General features: G+C 37.2%; 1 protein-coding gene across 1 annotated transcript in view; it reads right to left on the reverse strand.

Annotated features, from left to right (window-relative positions):
• LOC142631774 (serine/threonine-protein kinase ATM) overlaps window positions 1–27,830 on the reverse strand; it is a 60,571-nt gene that overhangs the window by 20,110 nt on the left and 12,631 nt on the right. Inside the window, exons 17-42 of the mRNA XM_075806087.1 lie at window positions 22,908–22,979; window positions 21,748–21,903; window positions 21,566–21,655; window positions 21,289–21,476; window positions 20,438–21,050; window positions 20,292–20,363; window positions 20,027–20,185; window positions 19,604–19,729; window positions 18,325–18,452; window positions 11,509–11,665; window positions 10,603–10,649; window positions 10,444–10,507; window positions 10,202–10,276; window positions 8,568–8,687; window positions 8,131–8,316; window positions 5,749–5,870; window positions 5,593–5,662; window positions 5,354–5,481; window positions 4,615–4,756; window positions 4,385–4,525; window positions 4,185–4,283; window positions 4,031–4,077; window positions 3,561–3,753; window positions 3,247–3,468; window positions 1,358–1,429; window positions 858–927 (exon numbers count right to left, since the gene is read on the reverse strand). Of these exons, the coding sequence (XP_075662202.1) occupies window positions 858–927; window positions 1,358–1,429; window positions 3,247–3,468; window positions 3,561–3,753; window positions 4,031–4,077; window positions 4,185–4,283; window positions 4,385–4,525; window positions 4,615–4,756; window positions 5,354–5,481; window positions 5,593–5,662; window positions 5,749–5,870; window positions 8,131–8,316; window positions 8,568–8,687; window positions 10,202–10,276; window positions 10,444–10,507; window positions 10,603–10,649; window positions 11,509–11,665; window positions 18,325–18,452; window positions 19,604–19,729; window positions 20,027–20,185; window positions 20,292–20,363; window positions 20,438–21,050; window positions 21,289–21,476; window positions 21,566–21,655; window positions 21,748–21,903; window positions 22,908–22,979 (3,559 nt within the window). The remainder of the gene's footprint in view (window positions 1–857; window positions 928–1,357; window positions 1,430–3,246; window positions 3,469–3,560; window positions 3,754–4,030; window positions 4,078–4,184; window positions 4,284–4,384; window positions 4,526–4,614; window positions 4,757–5,353; window positions 5,482–5,592; window positions 5,663–5,748; window positions 5,871–8,130; window positions 8,317–8,567; window positions 8,688–10,201; window positions 10,277–10,443; window positions 10,508–10,602; window positions 10,650–11,508; window positions 11,666–18,324; window positions 18,453–19,603; window positions 19,730–20,026; window positions 20,186–20,291; window positions 20,364–20,437; window positions 21,051–21,288; window positions 21,477–21,565; window positions 21,656–21,747; window positions 21,904–22,907; window positions 22,980–27,830) is intronic.

Genomic DNA, 27,830 nt, shown 5'->3' on the forward strand with positions numbered 1-27,830 from the left:
ACTGAAGGCATAAATTAGCCTAGTTCCAGTTTTTTTTTATTCGGATGATAGTTGAGAAATACTGAGGCACTTATAGTTCCAATAAAAAAAGATGGCAGAATTATGATAATTAAAGAAGGGCCTGCAAAGCTGGGCTTCTTTGGGCTACACGATTAATAAATACAAGATAGTTATCATCCTTACTCAAACACTTGTTGGATGACATTATATCCATTCCAAATTGATAATCCTGAACATCACTTGTCAACTATTAAATTTAGATCTCTTCAAATCCTTTTTATTTCGTTGTCACCAGAGACATGGTTATGCAACAATTTGTCGTGTAATTTTAAAGGCGACTCCTACATATGGAGGACTCCACATATACATAGTACATATGAATATGTGTGTATTTTGATACGAAAATACAGGTAATGCAAGTTTAAAACCAACAATTCAAGGCCAAAATAAAGGATCAAAGAACAATCATATTCTGTGGTCTCAATAAAGAGACCATAAGAGGAATTAAAATAGAGTAGAAAGGAGATGGACAAAAAAGAGGAGTGAAGACAGAGAAGAAAACTTCTAATAAGTTTCTAAGGGGTGGAGGGTGTAATAGAGGTTCACTGGAAAATATAAAGCACATGGTTAACAGGCAATTGAAAAGAAACAACCAAAAAGCAACTGAAAAAAGAATCATTCATCCACCTATCCTAAGAGAAAGAAAAACACTGACTATAATGAGTGAGTAAGAGCTGACAACACCAAGTAATTACACATTAAAAAAATTACCAAAAACACTTCCATAAGGGAAAAGCATCACATGCAAAAAATCACACCAGAAATACAAATAAGCTTCAAAAAATAGCACCGTGTACCTTTGAACTTCCTTTCCAGATCCAAAAGGAACTTTTCCACTAGATCGATGTTTATTCCTTTTGAGTGAACCTGCAAGACGAACAAATATACATGAATTTTCAATTTTCACAAAATGTTGAAAGTAAAAGTTAATTTGCACACTAGGTTCCAACATGGTTGATTCATCATCTTTTGGTTTTCCTTTGTAATCAAAATAATATTTCACAAAAAATCTCATACAAATTTGATTCCAAACCCCACCACATTGCATCTAATTCCTAACCACTGAAAGTCCCTAAAAATAACTTTGACTCATCATTAATGTGGAAAATTCAATATGAATCAGTGATAAAAGTAGTGATGCTGAGGAAGCTGTTACTGAAACCCTAACAATAACATTTGAAGCCTTTAAGCCAAAACAAGAACCATTTTACCATATTGCCAAAAAGATTTTATAGCATTTTATGGCTTGAAAAAAATATTATTAAAAAATAGAAATTTAAAATAGAAGAATACTTGCCTCAATAAGAGACCTCTCATAAGAATCAAATGACATTAAAGCTCTTTGACCACTTTCAGTTGAAAGAATTCCCTGGATTAGGCAAAGAAACAATCATAAACACATAAATACACTAGAGTACTAGAAGACAATTCAAAAGGAACAAAGTCAAGCTTGCAAAATAAACACCCTTATATGAAGCACTGTTAGCAACAAAATAAGATTATGAACAAAAGGCATACATGCAAAGTTAATTCTCAAACAAAACGTTTTGAATACAGGTCCTAAAACTAGATGTCCCACATATACATTCAATTGTCATGAGCTTCAAAGTCTAGAAAAGGAAAAAAATAACATGACAGCTACCACAAACCTTAAGGAGTACGCAGCAGGAGATCACTTTGTCAAAATCTTAGATCATCATACAATAGCATGTAGGTAAGTATTTCAACTAAGGGAACCCAAATTTTTTTTCTAGATAATTATGTGGACAATTTAGGGAGAGTGGAATCAACGCACTTTTGAAAGGAGGAACACTCTGTTGGATGTGTAGCGTTTTTTCCTTTGTTCTTTGTATGGTTAGATTGTTATGATGAGCGGTCATTCTTTCTCTTCTCTTACAGAATTTTTAAATCTTTGTACTTTCTGTTGTTTCCTGTCCTTAGTATACTACTTGTGTACATGAAGGCTTGCTTGTTGTTTTTCAGTTCTTTTCAATGAAGTTTCATTACTTATCAAAAAAATTTACTATTCTCTAGTCTTTCTCATAACTATTCCAAATTTTTGAACAATAATGATATAACTGAAAATCATATCATGCCTCAATGCAGTCCTAAAGGCATATCCTTACCAGAAATTTCTTCATATTTTTTAGAATAACTTATGTCCTCTGCCTTATTCCCATCCTGATAAGCTCTCCGATACTTTCCATGAATCTCCAAGTCCTTGCATTTTATTTCCCCCAATCTACATCCCTAAATTATTACTCTCATCAACATTGTAACACTCTAATCTAAACTTTTCCAATGAGTTTTCTGTTGAGAATTTTCATCTATAATTAATCAATTGATCAACTACAAACAATCTGTTAGCTTTTACAATGTTCCTTATGTTAAGAAAGTGGATGATGAACTAAAACTCCATTGGTCTGTACATTTTACAATAATTTACAATTACAGTTCTCTTTGTAGTCGTTTTGTCTTGTAGCCCTTCAACAACTCTAGTCTTAATGGCTAACATTTTGACTATGCATTTAAGAGTAGTAACCATATTTTAAACCTTTCCATTTCCATCATCGCTTTTCTTAAACCAAATAATGTCTGCAAAAGATAAAGAACAGACACCAAGAGACATAAAAATATATTAATCATAAGGTGCAGGCTAACTTGCCAGACATCCCACCTTCACCTAGGATTGGTTGTCCCGTTAAGGATCAAGTTACACCCTGTAGAACATTTACTTATTTTTACATCCAAAAATGACTTCCTGTGCAAAACAAATACTGAGAAACCCTCCAGTCAAGCTTATACCCTTGCCATCCTCTCTTGCTCCATGTACCAAGACAACAGAGGAAAAAGGACTGTCTCATCTTAAAAATTTTGAAACTAAATTTCATTGAGATTTAAATAAACAACAAACATGATTTTGTTAATCAAATAGCTAATGAAGATATTATTTTATACCTCACCACAAGCCTTCAAAATAATAAGTTAAAACTCCCCCCCCCCCCCCCAAAAAACAAAAAATTTTGATTATCTCTTGTTTTAATGAATTTTGTATTATACAACCAAATCACAGACCAGGTATCAAGCACGTTGAGAGAGAGAGAGAGAGAGAGAGAAGGGGGGGGGGGGGGGAGGTGGGGAAGCAAACATAGTGCACAAAACTATGTAGTTACGTCTATCACTCACCCGAAGAGCTTGTGATGTCATATCAATTATTTTAACAGAATCATCCATCAGGTACTTTTTCAGAAGTTTCAAAATAGCCATTAAAAGTTCATCAGATATGCCAGTAACCATGTGAAAGTTGATTCCTGTAGCAGTGTCATGATTAATTGGTTGGCAAACATGAATGTGACTAGAATCTCCAGGCAAATGGAAAACAACACAATGTGGGTCCCCAATACCAACCTGCAGTCATAACCAACAGAGATTATGTCACAAGCCCAATTACATGAACCTGTAATAAAAAAATATGAAGTGAAACTATCTAATAATGATACCCTAGAAATGAAATCCGACGCCAATGCTCTAACACTATCAGCATCATCTATACCACACATACGGACAAGAGTCCAGACTGCATGCACTATCTCATGGTCACCATTCCAATATCTATCTGTCACAAAATCTTCTGAATTCTTTCCACTCTGACAAGTTTCACCCATGAGTAACTTCTTGTGCAGTGCTTGGAGACTGCAAGAATATACCAAGTTTATAAAGGATCTCACAAGTCATATATAATCACAAGTTTTCAATTAACAGAACTAGAACATTGCAAATTGAACAATTCAATAATAGGCAATCAAACCAACTTTCTAGTACATCAAAAGTTGATACTCTTCACCAAAAAAGAAAGTTAATACTATGCAATTCTATTCCTTATTTTGAACATTTAAAGCAATATCATTTTATAACTTCAGATTTGATGTACTTCATGAGTACAGACAATAATGGTAAATAGGAAAATCACCTCCACAAAAGTAACCTCGGTGGAAGATAGGAAGATCTCTTCACGAACTGAAAATGGGACCAGTAAAAGGGGAAAAAAAGTGAAAACAAGGTGTGAACAATATCTAATTACTTGAAAACCAATGTAAACCTTTTGAAAGCTGAACACATTCTACCTTCAATAAGTGGTCTCTTGGAGAGTAGGCACGGCATAATTCCTGATGAAACTTTCGTATTTTATCAAAGATATCTATTTCAGGGAATGGTTCTAATTCCTGTCATAAAGATATCTTTGTCAATTTTCAGACAATATTTCAACTAAATTGAGTTCAAGGCTTAATTACAAATGAAATAAATCTGCTTCTAAAAACCTTACTCTGATGTAATCATAAAAGGCTGGATCGGAATCTACAGTTAGCTGGAGTAACAAAGATAAAACTTGAGACAATCTAGTTCCAGAATCCTCCCCATTAGCTTCTGATGGAATGCAACATGCCACCAACTTTGACACCAAAAACTGCAACACACAATCAGAAGAGAGCGGTAACTTTTGACTGAGAAAAGGGCAAACTACTAAAGATCTTATGATCAATATATGACATATACCTGAAGTTGTTCACCCAGCACACTGATCATTTCCTCGGATGGGTTACTTTTAAAAGTCCTCAGCAATGCGGAAATGATACCACAGCATTGGTCTTGTAAAGCATGAGAACTAATGAATTGCCCAATTAAGTTGAAAAGATAACTGCATAAATTCAACATTAGAAAATCTAAACGAGAAGTCATATTGACTGCAATGTGACATAATTGAACAAAATTAGCACTGTATAACATGAAAATTAAGTAATAGCCCAATTTTCAAACAACAATACTGTAAAAATTCGCAGCATTAAGTGAAAATATAATATCCACCAATCATAAAGAAAAAAATAGTGAAGCACCCCCAGACCTAGAAAATCCGAAATATTTTTAAGCCAACCAGAAAGCAACCTTCACAAATTACATTAAGAACATCCAGCAAGTGATCATCCTCTTGAGTCTTGACCTTTTCTAATTAATCGTAGAAACTAAATCCAAAGAAGGAAGTTAATTCTTTCTCCGACAAGGTGAAGTCTAATACCCTCACTAAAATAAAATCTTTTGAAGCCTAAATCTAAACCTCTAGGCCCCACAACATCTGAGAAGACTTTTTGAAAGGGGGTTTTAAACATGTGAGGCCTTAAACAACAGCTCCGCTTCCTGTGCACCTCAACCACATCTTAACAGACCAAAATACTAATGGGCAAATTCTAAGTACTTCACATTAACAACTAAAACATAAAGCTTCTCAATGTAAACTCACTTGGAAGTACTTGAAACAGCAGCTCTGTGCCCGAGAATATTTATAAGAACCTCAATTCCAGCCAACCGATGACATTTATGCCTATGATGAACAGCTGCTGCTATTTTATAATGCATTTCTACTATAAACTGCACAATACAAGGAAACTCTAAGAAATAAGAAAGAGATCTGGAATTTGCATGAAAAATTGCAGAAAACCCAGAAACAGAAAAGCATATTAGATGAAAATGCAACATCACCATGAAAACTCTATCTGGGCGAAAAATGTTAATCTTATCGACAACACCAGCAGTTATAGGATTGTCCTCCCTGCATGAGTCCAGTAAGAACAAATATGAATATAAGGCTCCACAAAGGAACACAGAGAAATCAAAGAGTGTAGAAAGGCAATGCACATTTCCAAAAAACCATCAACAACTGTTTGAACCGAATGCACAATGGTATCCTTGGAAAATAAAGGGACCGGAGGATCTGATGCACAAGAGGCTAGAGAAAGAATGTGGCTGATAATAGATACCTACAAATATCAAAGAAGCCAGACAACAAATTATAACTAAAGAATCTTTAAAAAAATCACTGAGTCCTGACTAACAAGAAATATGAATTAATTTTTTATCAACTATAATATAGATCAGAACAAATCAGCATTTGCATAACGAACCTCTCATGGAGAGATGCACATGGAAATTAGTGATGATGTACCATTGGGCTGGATGGAGAAGAATTTTCCATTGTCAATGCCCTAAACTAGCTCATAAACCCTAATAAGTTTAAGAAGTCCTTTTAATACAATAAGAGTCTGTGGAAGTCAGCTGATATATAGTAGATTATTGTTTTGACCATTTATGTCTTTTCAGGATTTTTAATTAAGGTTTTAATGTAGGGCCAGGATTTAATCAATGGTGGGGCCAGAGTTTTTTTTCTTAGAGTTTTCTTTAGCATTACAAAAAAAAAAAAGTAATTTAAATAAATAACCTTCAACAACAATAACCAAGCCTTAGTCCAAACACTATGGGGTCAAACATGGATCCTCAATAGACTAATAAGGGTTGGCCACATGTATTCTTTTCCACCATTCCATTCAATCCAAAGTCTTACTCTCTTTTACTTCCCTAATTGACACGTCCTTTTTTTACTACTTCTATTAATGTTATTTTTGTACTTCCTTGACCTTATTTCATTCCATTAACTTGAATCAATTCACTTCTTCTAGCTAGTGCATTAATTGCTATACTCTGGATATAACCAAACCATCCCAAAAGTTTAAACTAGAAGTTACCTTGATCTTTAAAAGAATTTCCTCATTTTGATAGGAAATGGTAAAATTCAGCTTGTTCCAAAAGTTTAAACTAATGCGAAATAATAAATTTAATCATTTAACTTTTATTCTAATACTATCCCTCACATGTAGGCCCAAACTCCCTTAATATGTGGGGTCTAGCACGTAGAATTTTCAATTTTTTAAATTGGAGGTAAAGTGGAGACAAGTTTTCAACTCAAGATCACTTGCTCCAATACAATGATAAACTACCACTTGTCCCAAAAGATTAAGCTGATGGGAAGGGTGAATTTAATCATTTAACCATTATTCACTCACATTTAATAATATGGTAGATTATTGAGAACTGACAGATTAGAGCTACATTTGATTTCCTAGTATCTCACTATCATTTTGTTTCTTTCTCATTCATCTTCTACTTGCTCTTTAATTTACTCTTTTTATTTCTCTACTTTAACTGATTGATCTAAAAATTAGATCAAATCAGATCTGCAAAGTGCAAACACCCCTAGAAGCCTATTAAACCCTAAACCTTACTCCTGATACTTTTCACTATCAAACCCTAATTGGCCCTACCACTTTCTACATCAACCCTAACCCCTATTCCCCAAAATAGAGTTAGAAGGTGCAGGATTCAGGTGCTGCCTTGTTTCAATTAACATAACACCAAAATCGGCAAAATACTAATACATAGCACTCACCATACACTTGATAACCAATTATTTCTTTAAAAAATAAATTAAATAAGCATAAGCCTTCCTTTCTAGGATTTAACATAATTTCTCAATCCTTCTAGCATATCAACAAATCAGATAATAGTCGATTGGAGTTGCACATGCAAGAGGAGGGGCAAGAACCCGGATCATTTCCTATTCCACTGCTCTTTTTCAAGGGAGTTGTGCAAGTTTGTCCTTGGGATGTTCAGAGTTTGGTGGGTGATGGCCAAGACAATGCTTTAGTTGATTGAAGGTTGAAGAAGGAAGCCAAACTCCTTCTGACACAGAGCTTGGGATTTAGTACAAGCATGTTTGATGTGGACTTTGTGGAGGGAAAGTAATCAAAGGATTTTTAGGGCGCAGCAATTGTCAACTACAAGAATTAAGTTGATGTTGGTAAGCTCATTGTTTTCATGGATATTGTTTTCGTGGCTTTAGTTGATACGGGGTGACCAACTGGTTTAGTAGATTTCATATCCTCTTTACATTTTTCAGAGATCTTTTATTTTTAGGAGGAAGACACCCAGCATACTCATCAAACCAAAGATCTGATGTATCGGTGACATACATTTTTCAATAAAATTTACTCATTACTCATCCAAAAAAAGAAAAAGATTAGACGGTTCAAAGAGCATGATACTATGTGATGTCTTTTAAATTAGACTAATATTTTTATGCATGTCATAGATCTTAAACTTCCTGAATCATTTATATATGCATATATATATATATATATATAGAGAGAGAGAGAGAGAGAGAGAGAGATGAAAGCAGGAGCAAACCATATGTTTCTTTATGAGTTTGTCTCGTTCACTCTCAGAAATCTCAGCAAGACGCAAAATTGAACTCTGAAGCACAACTGCTCCCTTTTCCCACCCAGATTTCTTACTGCAATGCAATGCCATACATATAGCAAAGATTGGCACAAAGTGATTTCTGACTAGAACTGCCAACGGTTGACAAGCAACCTGGTATCAAACAACCATCAGATTCAATGACAAATTTACAAGGAAATATATTTTTAAGAAGAGAGATAAAAGAACCAGACACCAGCACAATCAACAAGCAATGTACAGAACACAACAGTTATAACTTATATATTTAACAATGACATTCTAGAAACTCAAGTATTCAACAAAGAAACTTGATATCAAGCTGCAATTAGAGGTTCCCATCCCCTTGTTATAAAAATGAGATAGATATTAGAATATGCTCATACCTTAGCGACCCAGCTTAGGTTGGAGCTATCCCCATGCAGGACCAGAGCTGGAAGAAGCCAATGGCAACAATACCGAACGAAATAACTGGGTTCGGCATCTGAAACAAAAAGTTGACGTATCTACATTGAACAGGTGCAATGTGGTCAGAGGGAACACTTATGGATGCCATATCACAAACCAAGAAAAAACCGTTAGAAAAATATAAACTTTGTTAGGATTACGGTTAAGTGATTAAATTCACCATTTTTTAATAGGTTAAGTTTTTGGGACAATCGGTAAGGGATTATAGGTTAACACCATTTAGACTTATAAAGTTCACAAATGCATTTTCTTATCGGTTTCATGAATCATTTTTAACTAAAACATATGAAAAATTATGGATTTTTGAAATAGTTCATATCAAAAAGCACCAAATCCAATTAAACCACCAAAATAAGTCAAACAGGTTACAACACACTATATCAAAAAGCTACCAAAGCATTCAAATTGTAAATTCTCTGAAATTCCCACAAATCCAAATATTTTCCAAGTTTTTATTTGGGGTGTGTGAGTGTGTGGAAATTAATTCTTTTTTTATTTATTACTGAGCAGTGGCAGGGTCAGAATGTGACATGTTAAAATGCAATACCATGCACAGGAGATGGACATGCCACATCAAAGGATAAAGCACAAGACATAGTGTTGCAATAAAACAAGCATAAAAATCAATGTAGTTTAGGATAAACTCAAATCAAGAAAATAATCATTGCTTAATCTATTTCTCAAACAAGAAGATCAAACACATTGGTTAGCTTAAAACTAGAAGCATCCAGTACGGCAGTATATGACTTAAAGAATTAACCTGTAAAGAATTTGATTCCTGGCAATATAGTATAAAAATGCATACTTAAAACCTTTTTTCCTTCTTTTTTTTTGTTAAAAATACATACTTAAAACATAATATGCAAATTTCCCGTCAAGCATATATATAAATATCTTTGAATTTTCAAAAGATCCATGCCTTATGGAACAGAAACAATTTCATTACGGGCTAGAAATTATGCGACCATGAATCATTTCCAGTTCAACAAAAGGACAGCTTTTTGAAACACTTGAAACTGAGGTCACCCTACTTTGTATTGGAGAATGTCATGTAAAAATAATGCAAGGAGGAATATCACAACTTTCTTTACAGTTTATAATGCGGGAAACAACTTAATGTTTCTTTCTAAGGGAGCAGATGCCATCCTTGTCTGATTCCTAAATCGATACATTAAACCGTAGACACATATCAGTTCCTAGTAATTTTGTGAGCATGGTGTTTATGTCAGCTCCTTTTCCAACATGTTAGGTTGTATGTAAGAAAAGTGTCAATCCCAGATGTTCTTCCCTTTGTCTGGTCTAAGAAGACAAAAGGGGAAAGTTGTAAAAGGACAAACTTACAAAAAAAATCAAAAAGCTAGTACAAACTTATAATTTAATTTTTTTCAATGTACTTCAAGACTTTAAATTTCATCTCCCTATCTCTACAAACTCTGTCCTCAAATTTACTAAGGTGCAACCTATGCCAAATATGATAGCAGTTTCCCTACCTATGTTGGAGAAAACTATATTATCAATGAGGGTTGTTCACACAGACTAAGACAAACATTACCTCCACAAGTGCAACTAAGCTTACACCACAAGCAACCCAGCAAAAGAGAATTGATCCCATTAGCTCCTCCAAATACTGCCAAAGAACACAGGAAATTCAAGAATATCAAAGAAGTACTTCAACTTTCAGGAAATTTAAGTCCATTAAGATGAATGTTCTCACAGATCCTTTAAAAAGTAAATAGTTCAATTAGTTTCATGAAATTTTAGACACTACCAAAAGAAGAAAACTATATTCATTACCTTCAGCATAGATGTGTACTTAAGCTGTCTGGATAGATTATGAAGTACTGCGTTGACCAATTCCCTGAAAAAAATAAAAAATAAAAAGGCTGCAAATAATAAGAAACTAACCATTACTAATTGATAATGCAAACCATAGAAACAGGATGGATTTTATACCTCTGACAAGGATCAATAGCAGCAACTGCACACATCATAAATACAGCCTGGATGAACCATCAAGAAACACGAATAAACATAATGAGTTGATATATATGCATGAATTTGTAATTCCAATAACAGGATTGAAGCAAGTTTTAAACATGCTAGGCATTTTTTATACTCCACATAATGGAATTGAAACAAATCGGTAAGAAAAAGACTACTTATACACAAAGTATGTATATATGAACATGCATTGAGAAATAATCCAATCTTCTACCAGCAAATTGAATACCCTCCAATAGCTGTGATCAAACTTATTATCTAACTCTTGTTAAGGGGAACAAATCAATCAACTCTTGATGTTGTCTTCTTTGCCTCAACATCAAGATGAGAGATGCCAATAAACAAAGATTTCGTGTATAAAGGCAAAAAGGCATTGAAGATTCAGGTTGTAAGATGCTTTTTGGAGATTGACCACTTTACCAATGGTGAATTGTTTAACAATAATGAATTGGCCTTGTTCAGAATTCAATTCATGCTCATCCATCATGATAAATTACTTGGTATCCATCCACTTTGATTGCACTAAATCTTAGGTGGAGATCTGGTAACCTTCATTATTGACGCTTTCAAGGAAGCTAGGCATTACAAGAAGGGACATCTTCACCACCATTTCATATTCTTTTTTTTATTATTATTGGAAAATTCAAATATGTAATGAATAAATATGCATATGCATATTAATTTTTCATTTTGCATAATTGGAAAAAAAAAATTTGGGAGGGAGGGGGGGAGAGAGAAGGGTTGGTTCATATTCTAATTACTGCATCTTTGATTTTTCTTTGTATTTACCTCATAGTCCTTTGCCTCACATAAAAAATGCTCTAAATAAATAAATAAATGAAAAGGCGCTACGTATACCTCCAACTCTACTTTCTCACTATAAAAAGCAATGTGCATTAGAGTAATAATAACAGTCTCCAGCGTGGGTTGAGGCTGAGGACCAGCAGCTAGGACCTCCCTTGCTGTAACAAGTTTTTCTTTTGAGGAAACCACCAATGTAACACCAAAGTTCGAACTACAAGAGAATATTAATAGATGTTAGTATTGAGAATCACTTTTTCGAAATCTAAATATCAATCTCTGTTAACCAAAATAACATTCACATTCATAGAAGAATCTAGTCACAGTAATATATACGGTTGCAACCACATGACAATAAATATTGACCACAACAAGAATAGGGCTTTAACATTACAAAATTCTACTTGATTCTGTTACTTCTCTTATGGTTCAACACTTCAAGTCTCTAGTGATGCAGGTGGCAAAAGGTTGGTCTTGTTATATTTTAGTGGTATTTTCTTTTAGTATTCAAGGGCCTTTTTGGAGCTTTAAGGTTTTCCAGAACAGCTTGTAGTTTCAGACCATTGGGTCATTTTACTTTGGGTTTAGTTATTTTATTGGGCTTTTTTTTTCTGTGTGGTTTTTAATGGTTAAAAAAAGATAAATTTACAGCTATAATGGTGTTGACGTTTGTTTGATGCAATCCTTCCCTAAGCAATGTCAACGACCAAAGGTGTAACGCCTGCAAAAACTAGGTGCAATGTCACTTATCAAAAAAAAAATATATGCAATGTCTAGATTTATCTTTTTTTTATTCCTTTCTCTTTAAATTCCAGTAACCTGAAGTCATGCAACTAGATCATAATTCCACACCCTGAGAACCCTAAAAGGAATAGGATAAAAACCCTTGTATAATCCACAAACCTATATCTGCATTACTGAGTTATTGCTAACAACCAACCAGATCTGCTTTTCTTCCTTTTTCACACCTTTATCGACTGTTGAGCTCCAAAATATACCCAGCTTGTTTTTTTTTTTTTGATAAGTAATCCGGAAGCTTTTATAAATATAGGAAAGAAAATCATACAAGGAGTTCATGATGATGAACAATAAGAAAAATCTACTAGGAAACAAAGTTAAGGGAGGGCAAAAACTCAGCGAGAAAAGAGCAATTAGAAAACCCCCAACAACGAGACCACTCTAAGAGACTACGCTGGCATAATAGATTCAACTCAACCAAGGTCTTCTCTTTGTCTTCAAAGGAACGACGATTTCGTTCCAACCACACAATCCACATTAAGCACCCTGGAACCAAATTCCATATGTCCGACTTATCCTTTCCATGCCACTGATGCCAACAAGGAATCAACTCCGCCACCGACCCTGGCATAACCCAAAGAATCCCAAAGGTCTGAAGCATACAAGACCAAAGAGAATGGGTAACAGGACAATGCAAAAGAAGATGGTTAACCGACTCCCCATCCTTGCAACATAAGCAACACCTATTAACCAAAGGCCGACCCTTAAGCATAAGGTTGTCCAAGGTGAGGATCCGACCATGAGCAGCAGACCACAGAAAGAAAGCCACGCGCTTGGGGATCTTCGGTTTCCAAACCCCCTTCCAAGGAAGCCAAGAATTTGGAGCACCTCGGATCGCGAGGTAGTAAGACCGAGTGTCAAATATGCCATCCCCTTTAAGCCGCCAGTAAAGGGTATCTCTCCTACTACCCTGTGGAATGCAGGATTGGATAAGCCGGAGAAGAGAATACGAAGCAGCCAACTCCCAATCTTCAAACGCTCTATAAAACGTTAAATTCCAAACTCTAACAGTACCCCCTTCTGGAATCCACAAAACCTCAGAGATACAGGCATCCTTGACCGCTGAACACACATAAAGCTCAGGATAGAGAACTTTTAGGGTATCGTCACCAATCCACCTATCATGCCAAAAACGGATACGAGTTCCCTGCCCCACTACAAAAGAAAGATGCTTAGAAAAGTCCTCCCAACCTTCGTTAATGCTTCTCCAAAGGCCGCACCCATGGGACCTCCTGCAGTCTCTAGACCTCCACCCTCTTTGATCCTCGCCATATTTTGAACAGATAACCCGACGCCACAGGTGGGTATCTTCATGGCCATATCTCCACAGCCACTTCCCTAATAAAGCTTGATTAAACGACACCACCTTTCTTAACCCCAATCCACCCATCTCAACGGGTAAACACACCTTATCCCAAGCCACCAAAGGATATTTAAAACCCCCCTCAGAAGACCCCCAAAGGAAATTCCTCTGAATACTTTCCAATCCAGTCGCCACTGCTTTAGGAATAGTAAAGAGAGAAAGAAAGTATGTCGGGAGACTTGAGAGAGTACTCTTTAATAACATGAGCCTACCACCCTTAGATAAATAGAGACGCTTCCACCCAGAGAGCCTCTTCTCCATCTTTTCCAAAATAGGATTCCAGATCAAGGGAGACTTAAAAGAAGATCCCAAAGGCATCCCCAAATATTTCATAGGCAAACTGCCTACTCTACACTGAAGCACATTAGCCAAAGCATCTAGATTATTCACCTCCCCAACGGGGACAATCTCGCTTTTCCCAACATTGACCTTCAAACCCGTAAACGCTTGAAAACAAGACAACACCATCCTAATTGACAGCAGCTGCTCCCTTGAGGCCTCACAAAATATGATGGTGTCATCCGCAAATAAAAGATGGGAAATACTCACCCCAGCAGAGTTCACAGCTCCCACCTGAAATCCCCGAATAAGATTACACTCCACCTAAACCCAGCTTGTTACTCCCTAATTGAATCTCAATCAACCTATTTTTCCAGCATTACCAACCACAAATCCCTAAACCCAACAACCCTAACTCCCTCAAATACATGCTGCAAAATTAAATCCTCCATCTTTAATTCCTATTTGCGGCCCCATGAAACCCTTCATAATTTAATATTTCCAAGTGCATTTTAAGTCATAGGCCAACTACGTCTTTCTTCTGCATATATTCTAAATTTTTTTAACTAGTAAATTACACACATACCCAATGGATCTTGAACCTATAGGCTTTCCACTTAATATTAAAACTGGTATTTCTGCAAAATGACCATCAACTTATTCAAAGAGAAATTCTAAGGAATATGGTGAAAGTAATAGTTGAATATGACAATCCAATATTATTATTTAACAATTAAAATCAATAGCTTTCAACAGTGACCTGGCTTACCGATGGCCTTTCTAATACTTAAAAATCCTGAAAATCTTTAATAACAGTAATGGTTTCAACCAAACGGGGAAGAATAAGTGAAGTTGGTAGTCATGGTTCAATCTAGCAAATAGAAATATAAAAAAGGTACAAAATTTAGGCAGCAACTCAATAAATGAGTACATGCATTAAGGCATTGCAACAAAGCAAATAAATGGGCACCAAAGAGAAATCAAAGCTAATGATGATCAGACTGATTAGAGAAGGTAACAATATCCGTAATGTACTTTTGGTGATAATCATGATGTACATTTATGCTCGAACTAAGAGACTAACAGAGAGTTGTTATCAGGAATGAGATCAGGTGAAAATCTGATTTGACTTGTGCTTATGGATTATGGTAATCTAAAGACATCAGCATCACAGATTCACAGACATTCTTGCAGAAGACAATTTCACTTCACCAAATGTCAGAATTATGCTGACATTCTCCTTGCAACATGTATTGCTTCTCCCTAAAAACAAAAATATCCACTTGCCAAAGAATTCATTAACAATATCTACCACTAGGATGGCCTCAAAAAAATCAGAAATCAAGCATCTTCTTTCTCTAGAGGAAATCTCATGGAGACAGAAATCGAGGATGTTGTGCATTAAGGAGAGATAATAATACTATGTTCTTCCACAAGATGGTCAATTCCCCTAGAAGGCATAATCATCTGAGTTTCTTAGAGGTGGATGGGGTGATTTATGAGGAAGGAGCAGAAGTGGCTGCTCAAATAGTTCAATTTTATAAAACTTTGTATCAAGAATTCGAAGAGTGGAGACCTTTTGTGGAAGGTCTAGAGTTTGATCAAATTAAGGAGTTGGAGAGGGGCTGGTTGGAGAGGAGGTTTGAGAAGGACGAGATAATATCAGTGTTTAGAGATATGGAAGGGGATAAAGCTCTAGGTCCAGATGGCTTTTCTATGACCTTTTTCCATCAGTGTTGGAGAGTTGTAGAAAGTGATGTCTTAGCAGTTTTTGAAGAGCTCTATCAGCATTGTAAGTTTGAGAAATCTCTAAATGCTACCTTTTTAGTTTTGATCCCGAAGAAGAATGAGTTAAAGCTTTTATGCCAGCGTAGCCTGTTGGAGTGGTCTCGGTGTTGGGGTTTTACTGATTGTTCATCTCTCTCTGTGTTTTTGTCCTCTCTTAGCTTAGTTTCCTGACTTCCCTCCGGTTGTTGTGCTGTTTGTTCCTTTTTCTTGTATTTTCTAGTTGTTCATCATCATGAACTCCTTGTATTCCTTTTTATTCTATCATTTATAATAGTTTTCTGATTACCTATCAAAAAAAAAAAAAAAATGGTGCCTCTAACATTCGAGATTTCAGACCTATTAGTTTGGTGGAGAGCATGTATATGATCTTGGCCAAGGTTTTGGCAAATCGATTGAAAGTGGTGTTAGATCAACTGATTTCTGAATCTCAAAACAGTTTTGTGGGAGGTAGACAAATCCTTCATTCAGTTCTCATTGCCAATGAGTGTGTGGACAGCCGGACAAAGAGTAAGATTCCTGGGGTGATCTGTAAGTTAGATATTGAGAAAGCATATGATAATGTGAATTGGGAGGCACTTCTGAAGTTGATGAAGAAAATGAGCTTTGGGGAAAAATGGTGCAGCTGGATTCGAACTTGTATCTCTACAGTGCAGTTCTCTGTGTTAGTCAATGGGTCTCCAGCTAATTTCTTTGGCAGCTCTAGAGGTTTGAGACAAGGAGATCCGCTGTCTCCTATGTTATTTGTAATTATGATGGAGGTGTTTAGTAGGATGGTGAAGAGAATGGAGAAAGCAGGTTTCCTTGGTGGTTTTAGGGCAGACAATAGGAGGGGCAGAGGGGAATGTGTTTCACATTTGATGTTCGCAAATGATACCATTTTGTTTTGTAAGGCAACGGTGGAGCAAATCCTACATATTCGATTGTTGCTACTTTGTTTTCAAACTGTGACCGGTTTGAAGGTTAACGTAGCTAAGAGCAAAAGGTTCCCATAGAAGAGGTGAATAATGTGCATACTTTGGCGGAGTTATTGGTTGTAGGGTTGGGGCCCTGCCAATGATTTATCTTGGTATCCGTTGGGAACGTCCCATAAATCCTCCTCTATTTGGAACCCTATTTTAGAAAAAATTGAAAGAAAGTTAGCAGGGTGGAAGAAGTTGTATTTGTCAAAAGGTGGCAGACTGACATTGCTTAAAAGCATGCTATCTAGCCTCCCTACTTATTTCTTATCTTTGTTCACCATTTCTACACATGTGGCAAACAAAATTGAGAAGCTGCAAAGGGACTTCTTATGGGGTGGCACTAAGACACATTTGTTGGATTGGGATAAGGTGTGTATGCCTATTGCTAATGGCGGTTTAGGTGTTAGGAAATTGACCACTTTCAATAAAGCCTTACTTGAAAAGTGGCTTTGGCGTTTTGGGATCGAGGAGAATAGGCTTTGGAGGAGGGTGGTAGCTTCGAAATTTGAGGAAGAATGGGGGGGATGGACCTCTAAGTTGGGAAGGGGTGTTCATGGGTGTGGTCTGTGGAGAAGTATTCGGATGGGATGGGAAGTGTTTTGCAAAAATGTCCACTTTAAGGTTGAGGTGGGGGATAGAGTGAAATTCTGAACAGACAGGTGGTGTGGAGATCTTCCTCTCCATTTGGCTTTTCCGATCTTGTACTCTTTTGTGGCAAACAAAGAAGCTTCCGTAGAATCATCTTTGTTGTGCCAAGGAGCGGGGAATAGGAGAACTTGGGATGTTCGTTTCATTCAGGGTCCTAATGATTGAGAGGCAGAAGTGGTGGATGACTTCTTCAGATTCTTGGCTTCCAACTTACCTCTTGTGACTGATGGTGATCGTATGAGATGGAAACTGACAAAGAACGGGAATTTTACTATTCGCTCATATTATCACAAGCTACATGGTTCTTATTCCATTGTCTTTCCATGGAAAGGCATTTGGAAGGTTAAGGCACTCCGGAGTGTCTCTCTCTTTGTTTGGACAACGGCTTGGGATAGGATCCTCACAGGAGATAACTTGAGGCTTAAGGGCTTTAACTTTGTTGATTGGTGTATTATGTGTCGTTGCTGTGGGGAGACAGTGGATCACTTGTTGTTACATTGTGAAAAGGCTTATCGGTTGTGGCCTTTTGCCTATAGAACCTTTGGGATTTCATGTGTCCCTCTGGTACGGTGTCAGATCTTCTTTTTGGCTAGTGGAATTGGTTGGAGAAGTATTCGTTGCACAATTGGAATTTAGTTCCATTGTGTTTGATGTGGTGTATTTGGAAGGAATGCAATCGGCGGACTTTTGAGGATTTAGATAGATCCGATGACCAAATGCTCGTTCTCTTTTCTGGTTCTCTTTTTGATTGGGCTAGGGCTTGGGGACTCACCTCTAGTAATTTTCTTCCTCCTTTTCTTAGCTCTCTTCTCCTTTGTTCTTAGTGTTTTTTTTTTCTTTTATGTTTGCGCTTTTCTTTCTTTTATGGTACAGTTGTTATGCTAGTGCTTCTTTGCATTTCGCAGTTTTTTGATACAAGTTTCTTATCTATCAAAAAAAAATTTAAAGCAAATCACCCCTCCCCCCCCCCCCCCAAAAAAAGAGGGAAAAAAAACAAAAAGGTCAACATCATATGGTAAATTTTGTGGTGGAACGCACCAAATATCCTGGAATAGCTCTTTATGACCATCCCACGTTTGGAAAAGCACACCAATTCGTCTAGCAAGGAAAAATCTAACTCGATAATCAGGATCTCGGAGCAACATAAGCAACCCTTCAATCATTGCCTGTAGACAGATACACCACAGCAAACATATAACAAAGAATTGAAAGAAATACCAAAAAACAATGTATGCAATCAGAGAGAGAGTCAAAATGGCCTTAGATATCCTGAACACCAAAATTACAACCTTAGGGCTAACAAACTAAATTCCCAATCATTTAAGTCCATATGAAATCCGATATCCCAGCTCCTGCTTCCCCCCCATGTCATCGTACCAACAAAGAATCCATTGACACCTCTCTAGCTAATGAACAGTAAATGCCTCCCTCAAAGGCTGATCTACACACCAATTGTTGTGCCAGAATCGGACCCAACTACCATTACCTTCTTCAAAGTAAAAGTATTGTAAGAACCTATCCCACCCTTTTCACGCTTGCAAATACCTCGGGCAATGTCCTTGAAAGTTGAAACTTAAGAAAGATTCATAAATATTAACCTACTCATGAGAGCAGACAAAAACACAAATGACAAACCAACTTGTGAGTCAGTCAACGACAGGCAGACAGGCAATAGGTTTCCCATCTAGAAATCTGACTCCAACCAACCCGTCTCGTCGTCCGTAGCAGTGCCACCATTCGTAGCTCTCTGCCACTCTTTGCCACTCGAGATTTGCCAAATCTCATCAGATCTGGCGAGATCTCTGCCACTCCACCATCAATGAGAAAGGCAGCTGGTTCAACTGATCTCAATCATAGAAATTTTAAGTCCATCGGTCAGCATCAATAGTGGGTTTTTGAGACCCAATCAAGTCGAATTCCCCACCAGGAGTGGCAAAGATTCTTCTTTTTTTAGGGTGGGGGGGAAGGGGGGCAATTTCATTTAGTATGACGAAGAGTTATAGCTCAAACAGTACCTCCTCTACCCCCCCCCCCTTCCCACTTAAAATAATAATAATAATAATTTTAAAAAATATCTTTATAGGGCTTCACGTTTTAGCCCAATATCTTGTTATCTTGAGCCTCATTTACTGAAATCATAGAAAACTCAACACAAATCAAATCTGCACATTGTTTACCATAAGCCTTCAATTTTCTTTTGGTCCTCCAACCTAAATTTATGGAAATCCTTCTGGGTGACATTATGAGTAAATTTAATGTCCCACTACCCCCACCACCCTCAGCACTCACACCAATAATTGTGTCAAAAGATAATCACCTGACCAATCTGCGGACAGAGTAAAACAAAATCGCATGTGCAATCAATCAGCTTGACACGACCAAACCAGTCAAGAAGATCTAAGTCAGCAACTTTATTCACCAGATCTCCAAGATGCGTCAATCTCTGCAAAGCAAATCAAGAAGTTTCTCAATTGAAGTTTAGATGAATACCATAATTACAATCACACAACAAAGGCAACCCAGCAACATTCATCATGATAAGTCAGAAATAGAACAAATTCAAATATCTCATTAAATAAAATTTTCTCCTCTCCCAACATATTTATTTAATACCTATTAATTGGTAAGTTACACACACCCAACGCATTTTGAACCCATGACCTCACCCTCCACCCACACTTATGAGAGGAGGGAGTGCATTCGAGCTAGGGCTCATTGGCAACAAGAAGATTTGAAATACCTGTTTAGAATCATTCTCCCCCAAAGATGGGCCAGCACATTTATCCTTTCTGACCGCAGATAATAAAGAAGCAAGCAACCCGTGCATAGCAGCAAGTATATTAACACAGTTGAGCTTAAGACTCACTTGCATTTCAATCATGTCATTAAATAAATTCACCTGCAAATTAAGCCAAAGGATCAAAAATAGTACAGCATATTATTATTTATATCTTTATTGATTGTTAGATGAAATGTATGCAAACAGCATCAAGTTATTCTCTTACCAAGTCTGTAATTTTTGCTGAAGAGGACCAGTAAGGATGTTGACAGAGATTGTATAATATCTTTTCACACACCTGAATTAAAAAATAGAACCTTTAACACATCAATTAAGAAAAATTTTACATAAATTTACATATGTGGAATATACCTTCTGATCAGATTCTTTTCCCATGAGTTCAAAAAGGATATCCCATGTAACAATGGGTAAAACTGAGAAAAAACTCGAAATGACAGATATAATGTTGAACTTCCACTTCTCAGAAGAAAAGGATATGCCAGTGGCAATTTTCACACCAACAGTTAAAATATCCACATCTCTGGAATCTTCATTCACATCCAACTCCATATCCATGATCCTACTTTTATTACCATCAGATGTGAAAGAATTTTGTACAGAGTTATCAGATACAGATAAGTCCTGCAAGATGTTCTCAGAACGGAAGTTCCTTACACATTCAGAATATTCTTCATATAGTTTCACCAGTGCATGTAAAAGCCTTTCCATGGATTGCATAACCGACCCATAGAGGAATACATCCAGATCATCTTGATCTCTCCATTTCATGAAAATCGGACAGCAAATGAAACTTCGTAAGGATGCAACCAGAGCATTTGTTCCACCAAAAATGGAGTCAGAGCCTAAGCAACTGAGAGATCGAAAATTAGTGTAGTTTCCTTGAATGACACCACGAGCATGATCTAGCAACTCTAACAAGCACTTGCCCATTTCAGAGAGAAATGGTGAAACTTCTTCACTTTTCCTGAAAAAATTAACAAAGCCTGTAAGCATACATAACAGTGAAGAAACACGAGGGGCCAACATCAGATGCCAATGGATGCAAAATATCAAAGTACAACACCATAATGTTGATATTACTGAATGCCTTAAAGATCCTACATCAAGAATCTAATTTAGTGCAGAATGCCTAAAGATCCTATATCAGAATTGGTATCAGAGCTCATTCAAGCTACTGTCCTGCGTCAGAAGATGACACAAACCTCGTAAAACATGAGCCATATATGAAGTTTGAAAATAGCGCGCATCTAAAGAATATATCTGAAATAGGACTCTTTTCAGTTTCCTTGTCCACAAGAGATCCAAGAATATAAGTCTCCATTTCCTGCAGCAGCTGATCTCTCAACTGACGGGGAAGCCGTACACCCTGATGGCTTTGAAGTGGGGAAACCTGAAAAAAATAAAAGAGAGGGATTTATCCAAAATTTATCATATAAAATCCAAAGAGATGGAGTGATTCTCAACACAATATTTCAGTACCTCAACGCCGCAGTCCTGATCAATTCTCGCAAGAACTTCAACAGAGCACTCAAACACTTCATGAAGACTATCGTGCTCAAACTCTTCTGTCTACAAGCACAATCAAATTTTGGGTTTCTCAGAGAAAACCAACATGCATGTGATCCAAAGTTGGATGGTAATCAGAACAGGTCAACACAAACCTTAACCTGTTCCAGTGTGGCCTCAGTATCATCTACAAAAGAGTACGACAGAGGAAACCCATTGTAGCATTGCTTAAAAGGAGCACAACCAGCACATAGAGCATACACTGCTGCAGGCAAGAATAATACCACCCGATCATTTAATATAGAAGGCTCCTACATAATAAAAAAAAAACAATTACTAATACATAATACCACAACATTCAAAAACAAATCAAATATAAGATACCTACCAAGTACAAACATAATTTATCAATGATTCAAGTGTGCAGTCTTCAAAAGTGAAAAATACACATCAAATGGAAGAAAGGAAATATAAAGCATCATATAAAACATCTTCAATTAATAGCAAAATGCAACACCTAAGGTCCATGTGCAAATTTAAATTTTAAGTCTATCACAATAGTTCCAAAAGAAGAACATGTCAATCTCTGGCTCTTTGAAGTATAGATTATATTTTTATTTTTTTTATAATATTTAAGGTTTCATAAAGCTAAGGGTTCAATTAAAATAATTTTGGCATAACCATACAATTTTCCTAGGGGTCTATACACATTTCTTACCCTAGTAAAAGAAAATTCCTGCCTCTTTTGTTTTCTAGGAGTTATAATGGACAAAGTACTTTTATCATGGCCACACTATGACGGTAGCTGTGGTGATCAAGGTGAGCACAGGCCAGCAATGCAAGTACATCTAGTAAACTTCTCAAATACTACTAATAGTTCAAGCCCTTTTAAGTTTCAGGGATGAGAAAACACAATCAATCAAATGATGCTTTCCTTCATCACCTAAAACCAGAACATGGAAAATTGAGCTTACCGAGATATTTTTAGTCATGGATATCCAGTACAGGGAGAATACAAAGCACAATGGATGAAAGTCATCATACCACCTAAAAGTCAAGTTTAACGAAAATAATGCAAATTTCTTAGACGCAAGATCTTTTAGACAAAACTTCAGAATTCTAACCCATTAGGATAATTTATGTGTGGTAAACTAAAATATTTGAAGCTCTAGTCTTTAAGATCACATTCACAAGTACCACACAGATTTCAGCATCAACATTAACATCAATACTTCAACAAATTAGAAATATTGTAAACCAAATGAGAACAACTAGAAAACTAAAGAGCATGTCATATTCATAATACCAAACATACCTTCCAGTTAGCATGTCCCAAAACTGCTCTCAAGAGACTTTTCCTAAGATTTAAAATGTCACGAATGTCACCCTGCACAAAAATGAAGAAAGTGAATATGTACAAGTACACATGCTGGTACACAACCCATAACTAAAACTCATTACATAGAACAACACCCCATGTAAGCATTAAAGTAATTTGCATTCTTGATTCCTTGAAGAAGGATCTGATGTGTGGCCAATCCAAGAATACATCCAGACTCATACAAAAGTCAATCAAACCCAAACTCACATGAAACTTATATGTTTTGCAACTCTACCCCAGCTTCATTAAGTTGACAAGTACCTTGTGTTTCTTTATTCTCAAGAAGTGAATAGGGTAAAAATTAAATTACCCTAAGACAAGACATTTCGTTTATATGATGTTTCTAAACATTATAAATAATTTTTTCCAAGCATATATATCACTCATAACACTTGTAATGGCTTTTCAAGCGTTGTGGCCAAAGAACTATCAATGCTAGTGAAGGAGGCGATGGAGGCAATCAAGGAAAACACAGAGGAGGACTAACCCTCATAGAGGAAGGAGATGAATAATATGAAGTAGACTCAAGAAAGATGACATCAACTCTAACAAAGTGACAATGAAGTGAAAGGAAATAACACTTGTATCCCTTCTGAGTACAAGAGTACTCAAGAAAAATACACTTAGGAGATCAAAAATCAAGTTAGTCACCCCCTAGACCTAAAATGCAAACATACAAACACACTCAAAAATCTTTGGAGTTTTACGGAACAAGTGTGTGTCAAGAGACAGCACAATTAAAGGAATCTGACAATCAAAAACAGTGGAAAGCATACTGTTGATATGATAACAAGCTGCCAATACTGCATCACACCAATACATTTTTGTAACATTCATATGGAAAAGAGCACTCGATGGTGCTTGCTTAACTGACATGCCGATGCGGGAGATGCAAAAAAATTATTATTTAATATTATTTATGTTTGCAAGTCAATTGTATTTTTATGTTTAAGGTCCTAGTAGTTTATTAGGCTATTAGTATTTTAATTTGGAAGCAAAGTTATTTTTGTAATAAGGCAATTAGGGTTTCCTAGCCAATTAGAACTAGGGTTTAGCAATCCTTTATAAGCAACCTATTGTACTCCTTGAGAAGATAGTTGATATTTTGATGAATGAAAAAAATGGCCGTTTGGTCTTTCTTTGGTCTGGTGCTGAATCTAGGTCCACCCTAGGTGCTGACTCCTAGTGGTTTTCCTGCTTGGTGCTGACTCCAAGCAAGGCCTAGGTGCTGACTCTTAGGTCATATCCTTTATTTTATTGTTGTTTTAGTTTTGTTCTGGTTGTCCTGCATCAATTTTGGTATCAAAGCAAACACCGATCTGTTTGAAGCATCATCACAGTCAATCCAGAACCGAAAAAAAAAAGCTTTCACCGTATATTTTCCACCACCAGAACTCCAGCCATCACACCACCTTCAAAATCCCTTCACAACATCTCTGCCAAACCAACAACAGAAAACCATCTCTCAATATCCACACATATCAAGCCACCAAAAGACAACCAAAGCCCTTTGACCCAAAAACCAACAAACCCCATCTGCCAATCTTGGCCACCGTTGAAGCACCACACCAGTTGCCAGAAAAGCCAGCCACCAGACCAGAGACAGAGGAGTTTGAAAACGAGAGCCGCCGACGTCCATACCAGATTCGCGCCGCGGAGAACCACCTACGCCGACTCACCGTCAACACCTCTCCACCATGCCGCTTCATGCTTTGCCGGTTCCATCACCGCAGTCTGACGAGCGAGCTCCGATCTGCACCATCGAGCACCGCTGATCGCGACGCCGATGAGCCCAAACCGCCTCTCCACCGTTGACTCCAACGCCGCTTCATGCTTGCTCCGCCGCCCTTTCTCTTTAGTTTCTGTTGTCTTTCTTTTTAAGTTTGTGGTTTGAATTTCTTTTAGAGTATGCCGTATGAATTTCTTTTTTAAGTCTGTAATGCCTTAAGTTTCTTTTAGTGAATTTTCTTATTATGCAAAAAAAAAAAAAAAAAAAAGAAAGAAGAAGAAGAAAGACCCAGCCCACGAAATCCAAACCTGTCAACCAGCCCAGTCCCAGCACCTATTTGAGAGAATAGTCTTAGAAGCCTTTTCCAACGATCTGTCCAGAAAACATCACAGCAACCCAGGTTCTTGTTCCAACCTCCAACTATTTGTTAAAGCACTATTTTTATGGTAATATCCGAAGCACCTTATTTTGATGGTTGTAAAACTGATCCGTGGGATTTTGTCAACTGGATGAATGGGATAGAGCAATTCTTTGAGCAAGCAAATTGGGCAGATAACAAAAAGGTTAGGTATGCAAAGTTGAAGTTAAGAGGTGGAGCACAAATGTTTTGGGAGAAGTTTGAATATTTCCGCTATCCAAACTATGAACCTGCAATTAGTGTGTGGGAAGATATGGAAGAAAAGCTTTGTGATGAGTATTTGTCACCATACTTTCGAGCTAAGTATCTACCCCAATCTCAATGTGGTACTTTTCAAGTTGAAGCAAATACGATGAATTGTCATTCCATTTCACGTCCTCAGCGCACTTTTGAACAATCTATCAAGGAATTATCTATAAAGCTCATGAAAGATGTTCAAGACAGGATTGCTCAGATTAAGCAAATGAAGACTCACACCGATTCAATTGGGAAACTAAGGATAATTGATCACGATGAACTTATTGTTGCCCCCATAGAAGACAACATTGATGATGATCTCTTGGGCGTGGAGCGTCCTCAAGCAACACCAAAGCCTAATGTTGCCACAGACGTACATGCCTCGACAAGTGTTGCTTTAACATGCGTGCAAGGAAATGAATCTATTGAAGAGCAGCAAGGTGAAGGGATGGTTTCTAAAGAGAGTATTATGTTAGAGGGTGAACATGATGTGATATTGGAAGCTAATGAATCTGCTTTTGATCAACCTTCCATGGTGCATGAAGACAAACAGTTTACTAAAGTGGAGAAAGTGGATAACGTAGTGCTTCCAATGGTTCAAGAAAGATTATGTTGATTTCACACATTGATTTTGTTATTCCAGAAGAATTTGACATGGTGGAATTCAAGGTTTTTCTTTTCTTTATGCTCCCTAAGGTGATTCGAGACTGGAAGCAAGTGTTACTTGTCAGCTTCCTAATTCTTCAATGCTTTAGAACTCGAGGTCGAGTTTTCTCCAACCACAGGAGAATGATGCGGGAGATGCAAGAAAATTATTATTTAATATTATTTATGTTTGCAAATCAATTGTATTTTTATGTTTTAGGTCCTAGAAGTTTATTAGGCTATTAGTATTTTAATTTGAAAACAAGGTTATTTTTGTAATTAGGCAATTAGGGTTTCCTAGCCAATTAGAACTAGGGTTTAGCAATCCTTTATAAGCAACCTATTGTACTCCTTGAGGAAATAGTTGATATTTTGATGAATGAAAAAAATGGTCATTTGGTCTTTCTTTGGTCTGGTGTTGACTCCAGGTCCACCCTAGGTGCTGACTCCTAGTGGTTTTCCCGCTTGGTGCTGACTCCTAGTGGTTTTCCCGCTTGGTGCTGACTCCAAGCAAGGCCTAGGTGCTGACTCCTAGGTCATATCCTTTATTTTATTGTTGTTTTAGTTTTGTTCTAGTTGTCCTGCATCACATGCTTCATACTGTAAGGACTAAAGACTCAACAACATAAAGGAACCAACAACTTTACAATCTGAAGAGAAGGCCGATCAAGGCGACATTGATGCTGAAGAGGAGAAGTAGATTATTCAAGTGTTGCTAGGGGTGTCCACGGGTCAGGCCAGGTCGGTTTTCGACCCAACCCGGACCCGACCCGCCGGCGGCGGGTGGAGGGCGGAGTAACCCGAAACCGACAGCCAGAAAAATCAGTCGGTTCGGTTTCGGGTGATGGTTAGCGTCAGCCGGGCTGGTCGGTTGCCGGAATTTTAAAAAAAAAAAAAAAATCGCTGGAATCTAGAATTGTCGCCGAAATCTGGAAAAAATCGCCGGAAACTAGAAAAAACGCACCGGAAACTGGATTTTTTTTTTCTGAAATCTGCATTTTTTTGGCTAGAAATTGCTGGAATTTGGCCGGATCTGGCTAAATCCCACCAGATCTAGCCGGATCTGATCAAGATCTCGCCAGATCTGGTCGAGATCTCGCCGGATCTAGCTTGTTTTTGTAGGATTTGGAGTTTTGGACGGATTTTTTTGTAGCTCCGGTCGGGTTCAGGTTGCTCAGGTTTTGGAGATGCAAACCCGCCTCTCGACCCGCCGGTGTCGGTTTTTGAGAACGGAAACCCGCCGCCGACCAACTGGACCTCCAGTTCGGGCCGGAATCGGGTCGGGGTCGGGCAGTTTTGCCAGGTTGTCGGGCTCCAGTCGGGTCTGGACAGCCCTAAGTGTTGCTAACTGGGAGTCACAAGCATCAAGATAGTAGAGTCCACCAAACTCATGTCCACCCCAAGTCTTCCTCCCAATCAAGAGATCCTGGAAGACAAAATACAAAAGATCCTGGAAGATAAAATACAAAGGATGTGGTCACTGGCAATGTGGAATGTCAGAGTTGGCAATGGTGGGTGGTGGGAGGTGTGTTGTGCTTCTAATACCATGTTATTACAGGGAAGTGTGTAGGGTAAAAATTAATAATTTTCTCCTAGCTTATATACTACTAGTAACATGCTTAATTCAGTTCGGGCCAGCAAGAGTTGTGACTAATACTTTTGCATGTTCATTTGTTTCACCTATAAATTATTTAAGAGTATTTAGAGGGATAGTTAATGCAAAGTAAAGGAGTCTATCACTCCTTTTTACATGTGTAGAAGATAAAGTAGAGGAAAGGATAGGGGCTTTCTTTGAAGCCTTGTTACACCCACCTTTCTTTCTTTTTGG

Source organism: Castanea sativa, chromosome 4 (assembly GCF_040712315.1).
Source record: "Castanea sativa cultivar Marrone di Chiusa Pesio chromosome 4, ASM4071231v1".
Taxonomy (NCBI): Eukaryota; Viridiplantae; Streptophyta; class Magnoliopsida; order Fagales; family Fagaceae; genus Castanea; species Castanea sativa.